Source organism: Lampris incognitus, chromosome 3, assembly GCF_029633865.1.
Source record: "Lampris incognitus isolate fLamInc1 chromosome 3, fLamInc1.hap2, whole genome shotgun sequence".
NCBI classification, from domain to species: Eukaryota; Metazoa; Chordata; class Actinopteri; order Lampriformes; family Lampridae; genus Lampris; species Lampris incognitus.
In genome coordinates this window covers 112,932,095-112,945,360 of record NC_079213.1, presented here as the reverse complement: position 1 = coordinate 112,945,360, position 13,266 = coordinate 112,932,095, and the positions used below count along the sequence as shown (strand labels likewise).

The 13,266-nt window shown below is 58.3% G+C and overlaps 1 protein-coding gene across 1 annotated transcript; it reads left to right on the top strand.

The window, feature by feature from the left end:
* The first annotated feature begins 4,837 nt into the window (after positions 1 to 4,837).
* her6 (hairy-related 6) lies at positions 4,838 to 7,339 on the top strand. Its single transcript, XM_056276045.1, has 4 exons — positions 4,838 to 5,312; positions 5,502 to 5,597; positions 5,876 to 5,963; positions 6,221 to 7,339. The coding sequence occupies exons 1-4, from the start codon at positions 5,205 to 5,207 to the stop codon at positions 6,721 to 6,723; spliced, it is 795 nt and encodes a 264-aa protein (XP_056132020.1). The 5' UTR covers positions 4,838 to 5,204; the 3' UTR covers positions 6,724 to 7,339.
* The last annotated feature ends 5,927 nt before the right edge of the window (positions 7,340 to 13,266 follow it).

Sequence of the window (13,266 nt, the reverse complement as noted above, 5' to 3'; positions counted from 1 at the left end):
GGCAGCACGCTTCGAGGCGGTTTCCAAAAAACTGGATTTCCGGCAGCCCCCTGCAGTTGTGTGGAGGTGCCGGTCGTCTAGGGACCCCCCTTGCCATCGGAACCATCTCCTCTACAATCAAGTCATGTGGCGTTGGGAGAAGCGCCCCACCCCCCATGCCACTTTAAAAACCATCTCTGCTGCGCAGGTATCTTCTGCTATCTGAGTCCTCAAAGGACCCACAGATAGAAGAAGATGGTGGTCATCATCGGTCACCATGGACAACCAGCAAGCAAGCAAGTGTGTCCATGTGTCTGTCTATCTGTCTGTCTATCTGTCTGTCTGTCAGCTGCCTGTCTGTGTCTGTGTGTCTTCCTGTCTGTCTGTCTGTCTGTCTGTCTGTCTGTCTGTCTGTCTGTCTGTCAGCTGCCTGTCTGTGTCTGTGTGTCTTCCTGTCTGTCTGTCTGTCTGTCTGTCTGTCTGTCTGTCTGTCTGTCTGAGTCCCTGGCTGTCCTTTTCCCTGTCTGTTTGACTGCCTGCCTGTCTGTCTTCCCACCTGTCTGATTCCCCTTTAGACTGTCTGTCTGTCTGCTTGTCTGTCAGCTGCCTGTCTGTGTCTGTGTGTCTTCCTGTCTGTCTGTCTGTCTGTCTGTCTGTCTGTCTGTCTGTCTGTCTGTCTGTCTGTCTGAGTCCCTGGCTGTCCTTTTCCCTGTCTGTTTGACTGCCTGCCTGTCTGTCTTCCCACCTGTCTGATTCTCCTTCAGACTGTCTGTCTGTCTGCTTGTCTGTCTGCTTGTCTGTGTGACCGTCTGTCTGTCTGCTGCCTCCCGTCACTCTTGCCAGCCCCAGCTTGGGCGTCTTGGCTTCACATCTCTCAACCTCACCCCCCCCACACACACACACAGACACACAACACAACACACACACACACACACACAGACAAACAACACAACACACACACACCTACGCACAACACACACATCCACACACAACACACACACACACACCCAAACCCCCCCCACACACACCCACACACACACACACAGCACAACATAACACACACACACGCACACACCTACGCACAACACACACATCCACACACAACACACACACACACACCCAAACCCCCCACACACAACGTACCCCCCACACACAACACAACACACACACCCACACACAACACAACACACACCCACCCACACACACACACAATTCAACACAACATAACACACACACCTACACACCCACACACAACACACACACCCACACACAACGAACCCCCCCACACACACACAACACAACATAACACACACACCTACACACCCACACACAACACACACACCCACACACAACGCACCCCCCCCACACACACACACAACACAACATAACACACACACACACACACACACAATACACGTGTTGCTGTGGCAGCAGCAGGGCCCGCTGGCAGGTCGGGGTCACTCAGCAGCGACTACACACAATACACATGACGCGGCTACACACATGACGCGGCTACACACTGAGCTGTGAGTGGCTACACACATGACGCGGCTACACACATGACGCGGCTACACACATGACGCGGCTACACACTGAGCTGCTAGTTTAGTGAGCGGAACATCTCCCGCGCGCACTGGAGCCCAGAGTCCACCGGGCCGGCTGTGTGGCTACAGTGCGGAGGTCCATGGCTGAGAGGGCTCAGTGAAGATACGAGCCAAGGGAAAGAGGAGGAGGAGGAGGGGGGGGTCGTAAAAAGGGAGGAGAGGAGGAGGAGGAGGAGGAGGAGGAAAGGGGGGGAGGGGTAGAAAGAGCAGAATAAACAGAGGTAGAGAGGAGGATGGAAACGGAGGAGTCCGGTTGGTCAGACGGCGAGAAAGCGTCACGGATGAGAGAGAGGAAGACGGTGGTCCATCTTCCTCCATCTTCCTCCATCTTCCTCCTCATCACCCACCAACGCGCCCCTCTCCCCACACTGCTGAGGCCACAGTCCTCGTCCAGCTGGAAACCACCGTGTCGCCCCGCTACCGTAGCCGCTTCAGGGGGGGCGGCCGGGATGCGAACCCGGGTCTCCCGCGGTGCGGGCGAGTACGTTCCCCAGTCGACTAGAGGGTCCGGACCCGTTAGCCACGTGGCCAGCGAGGCTAGTCTTCCGGGGTCGTTACACTACCAAACTGTAAACCCCAGCACCGGAAGCGGCTGTCACGCCCAGACTGATTGACAGGTGATTGACAGGCGTCTGGGACTAGCAGTAAACAACCAGATGTGAGTTTCTGGTGTTTTCTGTGGGTTTGTCCACACGTGTGACGGCTGCGAGTCCACACACCCGCACGTGGCGTCTTGGCGCCAAGACGCCACGTGGTTACGTTGCACGTACGGGTCCAGCTCTTCCGGTAAGGACGTAAACACACGCACCCAACACCTCTGATCCATAAATCAGGACCAGGTGTCCGGTAAGACGGAGGAGGAGGAGGAGGAGGCTGATCCTCGGAGACCTCCTGCAGCGCGAGCGTGACGGGGCGCCCCCCCGTGGGTTTCCCCCGGCGGTACAGTTGTCGGGGGAAATCTCCTTCAAAGCCGCTGTGCAAAACGACTCAGGTGTGCGGGTTAATGACGTCACCGGCGGTGGACGAATTGTCCGGTTAAAACAATAAATTAGGATCATTACCCTTCAACTCAAGCGAGGCAAACCCCCCTCCCCCTCCTCCTGCTCTCCCTCCTCCTCCTCCTCCTCCTCCGCTCCATTTGAAGACGGGGGAAACGGCTTTATGGAAGTATGGCTGCCCCCCCCCACGTGTGCCGGTTACTCGTGTTGTCAAAGAATCGGAGGTTTCTCCGCCGCCGGTCTCCTCCGGAGGAGCCGCTGCACGCGCGCGGCTCCTCTTTGCCTATCAAATCCTCCCGTCGACCGCGAGCGACGCCCCGCAGGTCCGGGCGGCAGGCCCGCGCGAGGAGCGCCTTCCCCCGCTCGCTCGGGCGCCACGTGTCGCGGGGGCCGCCGCGCCGCCGCCGGACGTGTGCGCGTTCAGAGCAAACCCGCCGAGGGGGGGACCGGGGACTCTCGAGGCGGACCCGAGAGCCGCCCGCGAGAGCCTTCATGTCACAGGCGCGAGCGGGGGTGAAGGACCCGAGAGGAGGTTTTGGTTTGTGCGACCGAATGCTCGTCGTGTTTTTTTCAGTTCCGAGTCCCGAACCCTCGCGGAGGTTCGTGTTCGGCTCCGTGTGCACACAGAGCGCCGAGCCGGGATCTGGGATCTGCTGCACGCGGTCCGCAGAGTCCCGTCCGGGATCCGCTGCACACAGTCCGCAGAGTCCCGGTCCGGGATCCGCCGCGCGGCTCGACGTGCACGCGGCGCAAGCCACGCTCGCGGCTCGTGTGCGGCGCGACGCAGATAAGGAAACGATGTTACGACCTGAAATGTAACGCCTGCAAAGCCGGGACGCTCCGGGGCCCGACCCGACCCGGCCCGGCCGACCGCAGGCCGGCAGGCGGCCGGGCGGGGAGGCGGGGAGGCGGGTCGGGAGGCGGCCTCTCATTCGGCGCCCCCGGATCAGAAATATCTCCGCTGGCTGCATTCCGATAAGGCCCGGCGGAGCTCCGGGTGGGCGTGGTTTTCCCAGGCTTTTAAAACGGCAGCTGCTATTTACCTTCCCTCTAATGTAAACCAGCCCCTCCACCCCCCTCCTCCTCCACCCCTCCTCCTCCTCCACCCCCCCGCCAGCCAAACCGCAACCACCGCTCATAAAACATCCTGGCACGTGCTCCACATTCACGCCGACGGATGTCAAAAAAAAAAAAAGAAAGAAAAAAAGAAAAAAACGCCAAAGTGTGCGGCGGCGGCTGCAGGGGCGAGCCCGTGAAGCCCGCTCGCGAAGCCAGCGGAGGCGGCGGAAACCCCGCGCGCTCCGGCGCGGCCAGCCTGGCGGAGGGTGTTTATGTAACATAGTTTCCGTTTATAACGACGCGACGCTTGTTTTGTTAACGACGCTTTTATTGAACTTTGCATATATGTCGCACGCGCACACAAACAAACAACCATAAAGTAAACGAACACGTGGAGCGGAGTCACACAACACAAGCACACCGGGCAGGACGGGGGACCAGCAGGAGCACCCCCCTGCGGAGTGCTCCTGCAGCGGGGTGCTCCTGCAGCGGGGTGCTCCTGACCCCGCTCCCCGCAGCAGGAGCACCCCGTAGCAGGAGCACCCCGTAGCAGGAGCACCCCGCTGCGGGAGCACTCCGTAGCAGGAGCACCCCGCAGCAGGAGCACCCCGCTGCAGGAGCACCCCGTAGCAGGAGCACTCCGTAGCAGGAGCACCCCGCAGCAGGAGCACCCCGCTGCAGGAGCACCCCGTAGCAGGAGCACTCCGCAGGGGCGAGCAAGCCCGTAGCCTCGCAGGCAGCGCTGCTGCTTGTGTGCTCCCTGATTCATCCGTCCACCTTCCGCAGCCTTTCAACACCTCCTGCCTCCTTCTGGGAGGCGTCCCCACATAGGAGAGCACACACACACACCGCGTCAGGTCTGAGGAGACGTGAACTTGGACCGCGCCTCCCTCGTCTCCCTGCGGGCCGGTTTGGGGCCAGAGTGCGTGAAGTCGGCGGTACAGGTCCAAAAGTTCGTGTGGTGCGGACGGGACGCGGTTGCTTAGTAACGCGCCCGGGCCCGTTTGAAGCGCGGGGACTGTTGTTGTTGTTTACTCTCGTTAATCCGAGCGCCGTGTCGGCTCGCTCGCTCGCTCCGCGGCGCGCTGATTGAAGGGCCGTCCGCGCGTCATCGGCCGCCAGCTCGAGCGCCGCGCAGCCAATGGCGGCGCGCCGACCACGAGCCCGTCCTCCCCCTCGGGCCGCGTGCCCCGCCGCTGATTGGCTGAAAGTTGCCGTGGGAACCCGAGTCGGGGAAGTTTCACACGAGCCGTTCGCGTGCAGTCGGCGATATAAATAAGACGCACACGACCGCGCCGGCGGACAGACTGCGCATCCGCCCGCACGCCCGACGCACCGCTCCTCTCTCTCTGCGCCCGCCCGGCCGGGAGCGACCGCAGCCCGGCCAAGGATTCTAACTGACCCCGCCAGGACGCCCCCCCTTCTCCGCCCCCCCCCCTACTGGACTGTAACGGTCTCTCTCGCCGGGTGAAAGGTTACAAGAAGTGCCGTTTTCGCGTCGGTTGTCGCGCGTCGGTGGTGGACCGTATTCGGCCGCGCTGCGTGGGATCACTGCGGACGGAAGATGCCCGCCGATCTGATGGAGAAAAACTCCTCGTCGCCGGTGGCCGCGACCCCCGCCAGCATGAACAGCACCCCGGACAAGCCCAAGACGGCGTCCGAGCACAGAAAGGTTGGTACCACCGGGGGCGCCCTCCGCCGCTCCGCCGCCGCTCCGCCGCTCCACCGCCGCCGTACTTTTAACGTTGACGCGGCTGAGAATCACGCGCGGCCGCCTCGCCCCGCACGAGCTCTTCGACGCGCAACGAGGAGGGGGAAGAGTTGTAACGATGTCTTGTTGTTGCATTTTTTTTCGTTCCAGTCGTCCAAACCCATCATGGAAAAGAGGAGGCGAGCCAGGATCAACGAGAGCCTGGGACAGCTGAAAACCCTCATCCTGGACGCGCTGAAGAAGGATGTGAGTATCCGGGCATTACTGCGCTTGTAGCGTCTGCCGGAGGCGGCCGGCGCTAGCACTTCGGGGGGGGGCCGCAACGTGTCTTGGCGCGGCACACCTGACAGGTGTGCCGCGCCAAGACACGTTGCGCCACCCCCCCCCCTTCAAATTGTTAGCGCCAGCCGCCACTGATATACACAGTTACCCCCCTATACCGGCGTGTTTAGCGCGCGCCCGGCTGACCGTTAGCAGAAATGGTGACCCCCCCCCCCAACGTTTCCGTTTGTGTGCGTGCGCAGAGCTCGAGACACTCCAAGCTGGAGAAGGCGGACATCCTGGAGATGACGGTGAAACATCTGCGGAACCTGCAGAGGGCTCAGATGACCGGTAAGCCGCACCGTCCATTCCTGCACGCGCGCACACACACACATCCGCCTTGTCATTCACGTCAAACCTGCATCCGACCGACTTCCTGCGGAGCGGCTTGAGGACGAGTTCGCCGCCGCGGACTCGTCCTCACATCCGTGTTTGTTTGTGCGTGGACATATATAGTAGTTCGGCTGTTTCGGCTCATCCGTGCAGGCCTAGGACAACTTCCGCTCTAATGACCTTCTCTGTCTCCCCCCCCCTCCTCCCCCCCTCAGCTGCCCTCAACACCGACCCCACCGTGCTGGGCAAGTACCGCGCCGGCTTCAGCGAGTGCATGAACGAGGTGACGCGCTTCCTGTCGACGTGCGAGGGGGTGAACACGGAGGTGAGGACGCGGCTCCTGGGTCACCTGGCCAACTGCATGACCCAGATCAACGCCATGAACTACCCGAGTCAGCACCAGCTGCCCCCCGCCGGGCCGCCGCCGCCGCACCCGTCCTTCAGCCAGTCCATGGTGCAGATGCCCAACTCCTCTCCGCAGGCCGGCGTCATGCCCTGCAAAGGCGCGCCCCCGGCCGCCTTACCGTCGGACGCCACCAAGGTGTACGGGGGCTTCCAGATCGTGCCCGCCACGGACGGACAGTTCGCCTTCCTCATCCCCAACGCGGCGTTCGCGCCCAACGGCCCCGTCATCCCCGTGTACGCCAACAGCGTCGGCACGCCGGCGTCCCCCGGCGCGCCGTCAGCCACCACGGACTCCGTGTGGAGACCCTGGTGAGGACCCTCCCCCCCCCCTCCCCGGCGAAGGAAGGGACCGACGTGCGCACCGGCGCGCCGTCAGCCACCATGGACTCGGTGTGGAGACCCTGGTGAGGACCCCCACCCCCCTCCCCCACCCGGCGAAGGAAGGGACCGACGTGCGCACCGGCGCGCCGTCAGCCACCATGGACTCGGTGTGGAGACCCTGGTGAGGACCCCCACCCCCCTCCCCCACCCGGCGAAGGAAGGGACCGACGTGCGCACCGGCGCGCCGTCAGCCACCATGGACTCGGTGTGGAGACCCTGGTGAGGACCCTCCCCCCCCCGGCCGGCGAAGGAAGGGACCGACGTGCGCACCGGCGCGCGCCTGGTGCGGTGTGGGCTTGGATTTGGTCTTTTTCCTAAAGTGAAATGTGTAAAAGCGAGACTAGAGAGGGGATGCACTATATTTGTATAGCTGAAAAGGGAGTAAGTTCATATTGAAATGAGATTTGTATTGTGAAAAGTCTGTTCACTGCGGTTTTCTTTTTATATTTGAGGTGTCTTTTATATGGTGTGATGCCAAAGATATGTTGAAATGCTCTTATCCTGATCTTCGTTTTGGAAGAAAAAAATAAATTTTGTAAAGATCTGAACACGCCCCGTTCCTTCTGGTCTCCTACTGCCACTGCTGCGCAAAAACAACAAAAACCACCAAAAAAACCCAAACCAGCGCGTCCTGCGTCCTCCGCACACCTGTCAAATCCACCACTGGGCTGGTGGCGGTCCTGCATAGTCCATCTGCTATTACGTCACACAACAAGTCTTCAGGCTGATGACAGGGAGAAGACGCACGTCCGGGTTCCGTTCGGTCCAGGACCGGCACCGCGCCAGAGCAAGCTGGTCTAGAATAATAATTCGTCTCTGCAAAACGCACCATTCGACCCACGTCCTCACGAACCTCCGGTCTAGAGTATTCCGTCACGTGCCGGACCCGCGCCCTGTCGTCATCCCGATTAAACCGAGACGCCGTGTCAGGACCACCTGGTCTTTGAAGGCCCGGCACGTCACCCCCTCACTGTCACGCTTAAGTCGTCTTTGAGAGGTCAACTGCGCCATCTAGCAACACGGGTGCGCATTGCGTCCAGATGGATAGACATGTTTTACGCTCATCCATGGAGAGCCATGCGTATGCCCAACTACAGCATCGATGAACACACGATGATGATGATGATCATCATCATCATCATCAGTGAAGTCAGCTGGTGGAGAGTTGGGCTGGAAAGAAAACCCGCACGCACACACGCACGGCTCCCCAATTTGGCGCACGAGTATAATCGCTGTAGATCGGCGACCTGGACAAGGTTGTGGCCGCGTGTTTGGTCCACGCGCCACAGCAAGACAACACAGAAACCAGCCCGAGACCCCAGAGACGACACGGCACACAGGTTCGAGTCCAGTTTATCCGTTGCGAGAAGTCCGGCGCGTCCTGCAGCTGGATCGTAACGGAGATGATGGCTAATCAGCCCTTGACGACCGAGCTCAGAACCGCCGGAAGTTCTGGGTTATCGGTTCGACTCTCTGCGCGGCTGGGAGCTCCGGGGGCGCACAGACGCAGCCGTGAGACCGGGACCATGTGGTAGTGCTCTGGTCTGCCCAGGTGTGCGTGCCCCCTGCAGCAGTCCCAGTGTGGCCGCACTTTGAAGGTGGTGTGTGTGTCTGTGTGTGTGTGTGTGTGTGTGTTGAGGGGGGGGGTGTAATTGCAGGTGTTTGCAATTATCAATCTGCTAAGAGGTATAAAGTGTGGATAAGTGCCATCAATTTGAATTTCCATCACACCTTTTTACGAGGGGCCATGCATCCCCAGATTGATGCCATGTGTTTTAGTGTGTAAACCTGTGTGTTCTGTGTGCGTGCGCGTGCGTCTCGTAAGTGCTGGTGAGGACATGCTTGGCCAAAGGGCACAAGGGGTGAGGCAGTGTGGAGGGAGGGAGGGAGGGGAGGATTTAAGTGGTGTGTGTGTACGTGCGTGCGTCTGGTGAAGGATTACAGTCAGCCTCCACTGCGCCAGAACCCTTTCCTCGTCCAAACACACACGCACACACACGCACACACACGCACACGCACACACACGCACACATTCGCGCAGTCTACCCGGCTGCACTCCGATGGCGTTGTACTTCCTGCCCAGAGTCTCTGGGCCACAGCTGGATGCGGGACGTCTGGGAGGCACGTGGTGCGACCCGGACGACACCCAGCTGCCCCCCCACCCTCCCTCCCCCCTCCCCCCGGAGAGCAGTTTTTACGAGCCTCTCCAATTACCGTGCGCAGTGGCAGCGCTGTCGGCCTGACCGCACACATGTCACAACACGACCGGGGGGCCGGCCGCCATGACCGTCCATTAAGTTTTCCCACACTCCGCGCGCATGCAGGGAGAGAGGAGGAGGAGGAGGGGGAGGAGGAGGAGGAGGGGGGGAGCTCCTTGCTTCCTCTTTGCCTCACTAAGTGCTACCATATGGTCTGGTCTCTCTCTCTCTTTCTCTCGCTTGTATTTCTTCTCTGCTTTTCTGACTCTCCCCTCTCCTCTCTCTCTCCCTCTCTCTCCCCCCCCCCACCCGGTCCGTCACTAGGGCTGTCTTTGATTGCAGCCCAGACAAGCAAAAGCTTTATGATTTAAGCCCAGGGTTTGCTGTACCGAGCCCCGGACTCATTTTCGAGCCAAGCCCCCCCCCCACCCCCCTCCTGCAGTTGCAGAGGAAGGCTGTTTGCTGGCAGGAAATGAATAGCTCCCAGATGAGCGCAGGAACCAGAGAGGTCGTGAGAACGAGGCGAACCCCCCCCCCCCAAACGCCCCCACCCCTCCACAGGCCCGGCCTGCTGCCAGCCGCCGGGGGAACGCGGGAGAGCGCCTCTCTGACACACGCGTCACCCCCCCCCACCACCACCACCACCTATACCCCCCTGCCCTGCCCTCCATCACACCGCCTGACTGACTGCCCGCCCGCCCGGCTGGGCGCGGGGCCTGGAAATAGCCTGACAGACAGGACAGCAGCCACAGAGCCAGGCAGCACAGCCTGTTATTCACCCAGCCAGGCAGCAGAGGGGAGGTAGTGTGCACATGCATAAGGCTTCATGAGCGCACACAAACATACACTGCACATGCATAAGGCTTCATGAGCGCACACAAACATACACTGCACATGCGTGCACACGCACAGCGCCGGAGGTGGGAAGTGGCGGTGCTCCCTCTTCGCTCCTTCCTCTCTTGTCAGAATATTTGTTGTTGTTGCTGTTGAGATTTTTACTTTTATTAGGCAGCGAAGAGGCAGACAGGAAATGAGGGGGGGGGGAGAGAGAGAGAGGTATGACATGCAACAAAGCTGGAATCGAACTGGTGACCTTGTGACCGTGTGGTCACGTGGCATGGGGTGTAGCCATTCAGCTACGGAGGCGCCCCCCCTCCCCTCCCCCCACTCACGCGTTGGCGTGTGTGTCGACCGGTGTCAGCAAATCACAACTAGTCCTCGGACCCACACGACCACGCAGGTGGCTTGTTGCTGCCCGGCCTGCAGCGCTGCTCATGTGAAGAGGTGGTGGTGGGAGGTGGTGGGAGGAGGTGGTGGGAGGACGCTGGCACCTCCTCGCCGTCCCTGCAGGGTGGAGGTGTAGCAGCAAGCAAACACGGCAGCATTTGGGAAGAAACCAACAGTTTACAAGAGCATAAACACTTCTTGCCCTCCTCCATCCCCTGGGCTCGTCGCAAGGTCAAAGGTCATATGACGACGAGGCACCTGAGACATCAGACTGTCGTTATTGACACGGCCGCTAGAGGTCGCTTAACTTTAAAACGTAACTACAGGCGGTAACACGCTGCTTGTGCGACCCCTGGGGTCGTTTTTCGGTGGAGGACAGTCTCGTTTCATTAATCTCGGGGACAACCGTTTCCGTTTCCGGTAAGACATATGTGCTATGAGCGCTGGCCGTGAACCCACCAGGCCCTTAGCTCCTTGTAGTCCTGATAAAATCAGATACTTTCTCTTCTCTCTGCTGCTGTCGCGTCACACAAACTAAGCCCCCCTGCATCGCCATGCTGCGTGCCCAGGTGGCCTCAGGTGGCTACTGTGGCGTTACTCACACTAGCCACCGACAGAGACAAGCTTTACTTACGTTTCAAAAACCTTTAATTTACAACAAACAGGTATACAACTGGGGCGGCACGGCGGCGCGGTCGCCTCGCAGCCAGAGGGTCCTGGGTTCGAGCCCCGGGGTAGTCCAGCCTTGGGGGAGGTCCCGGGGAGTCTGCGTGTTCTCCCCGTGGCTGCGTGGGTTTCCTCCCACAGTCCAAACGCATGTAGGTGAATCCGACACGGGGATTGGTAGGCCACGGAATAGACGCCACGCCCCCCGGAAGGCCCATTATAAAAAAATAATAAAAAAACCGAGTCACACGCAACGGCTCGGCTCGAGGGAGTACAACGTCACGCCGCCGTCGCCATTTTAAGTCGGGTCGCTGTGTGTTGTGTCTAAACGTTGTGCGTTGTGTCTAAACGTTACCGTGCGTTGTGTCTAATCGTTACGTGTGTTGTGTCTAAACGTTGTGCGTTGTGTCTAAACGTTACGTGTGTTGTGTCTAAACGTTGTGCGTTGTGTCTAAACGTTACCGTGCGTTGTGTCTAAACGTTACCGTGCGTTGTGTTTTTCGTGGCTTCAGAGTGTAACTGGTGCGCGGGATGGTGACGCACCGAACAAAAGGAAACCGAGCACGACTGGAGCGGAAGTGGACATGATCCCGCCTTCAGAAGGAGGTGAAACGCCCTTATCGTTTGTTTCCTCTTCCGCGGGGAGGTGAGCCTCGAGCGGGCTCTGGTTTCCGGCCCGGGCGCGACCCGGCCCCGGGACAGGGGCAGGTGGCGAGTTTGAAATGTAAGAAATGTTCCTTTAATGGTTTTATACCGATACACGCCTCTCGGCTACGAACACTGCGCTGTACTCGTGTTTGGTATTGGGAGGCGTACCTTTAAGAGGTGACGTCATCAGACGGCGCCTTGCGTTCGTTTGAGTTAAGTGACGCCATGGATGTATCGTGATTCTGTTATCGAAACGTTAGAGAATATATATATATACACATAATACTTGTGATTATACTAGAGCCCTTTGGGAATTATTTCAAATCTGAATATCTGAAAAGGACTTTCATGTACCCAATTTAGATTACAAGGATATTAAATTATGGAAATGTTGTACAACCGCCTGATTATTATGGCTAAGCACTTTATCCACAGATATAGATTTATTAATGCCAGGCCACCATTCTCAGTCGTCATGAATGAATTTATACATTTTAAGAAAACACTGAAATGTATACAAACCAAACAAGCTTTGCACAATTACAAAAACATAGATATATTGATTTCTGATTAGACCCCTGTCTTTTTGTCTTATTATTTTTTCCTTGTTTTTTTTGTTTGTTTTGTGAAAAACAAAAACAAACTAATAGCTCAGTCTGAGTTGTGCTATTTGCTAATATTTCAGGGTTCTGGCCAGGTTTCGTTTACATAATAAAGGTATTAGAAATAAAAGTCGCGCATGTTGTTTATCTCCTGTTCTTCTTTTGCCTCTCAAGAGTGACGTGACGTGGCCTCTGTACTGTTCACTTATGCTCGGTGAACAGAGTGCCATAGAGACCTGGCATCATACGGTCGATGTTATGCACTACAGAAATGAAGCAGCGGTGTGGAAATCCCCATCTCGTTGTCCATCGCCTCGCCTCGCTGAGCTAATCGGCTGTCCCGGGCCTCTGGCTAGCGAACCACATGCTGCTGGCTGTCTCCACCTACACCAGCCCAATGTTACAAGAGACGAACAACTTCTCTCTTTGACCACCACCACCCCGCGTGTGTCGTTTATTTCCTTACATACACCACTCCGGGCCAGCCGCCTGACGCTGCGTCACCATGGCCACACCCTGAGCCCGTCAACTTCACACAAACAGTGTGGGGAATTATGTCCGTAAGTACGCTACGACAGCGTTATTGTATTTATGATGTTTTAGGTGTGGTGGCACGGTGGTTAGCGCGGTCGCCTCACAGCAAGAAGGTTCTGGGTTTGAGCCCCGGGGTAGTCCAACCTTGGGGGTGGTCCCGGGTCGTCCTTTATGTGGAGTTTGCATGTTCTCCCCATGTCTGCGTGGGTTTCCTCCGGGTGCTCCGGTTTCCCCCCAGTTATACGGTTCGGAGACAGTGGCACTGACGAAAAGACAGGAGGTGGAGCTGGAGGTGGCAGAGTTGAAGATGATAAGATTTTCACTGGGAGTGATGAAGAAGGACAGGATTAGGAACGAGTATATTAGAGGGACAACTCAAGTTGGACGGTTTGGAGACCAAGCAAGAGAGGCAAGATGGAGATGGTTTGGACATGTGTGGAGGAGAGATGCTGGGTATATTGGGAGAAGGATGCTGAATATGGAGCTGCCAGGGAAGAGGAGAAGAGGAAGGCCAAAGAGGAGGTTTATGGATGTGGTGAGGGAGGACATGCAGGTGGCTGGTGTGACAGAGGAAGATGCAGAGGACAGGAAGAGATGGAA

Excerpts from the sequence above, each read along its gene's own strand:
- her6 (XM_056276045.1), top strand. The coding sequence starts at position 5,205 with ATGCCCGCCGATCTGATGGAGAAAAACTCCTCGTCGCCGGTGGCCGCG. Across the intron at positions 5,313-5,501 it reads CGGCGTCCGAGCACAGAAAG|TCGTCCAAACCCATCATGGA; the intron begins GTTGGTACCACC and ends TTTTCGTTCCAG. Across the intron at positions 5,598-5,875 it reads TGGACGCGCTGAAGAAGGAT|AGCTCGAGACACTCCAAGCT; the intron begins GTGAGTATCCGG and ends GTGCGTGCGCAG.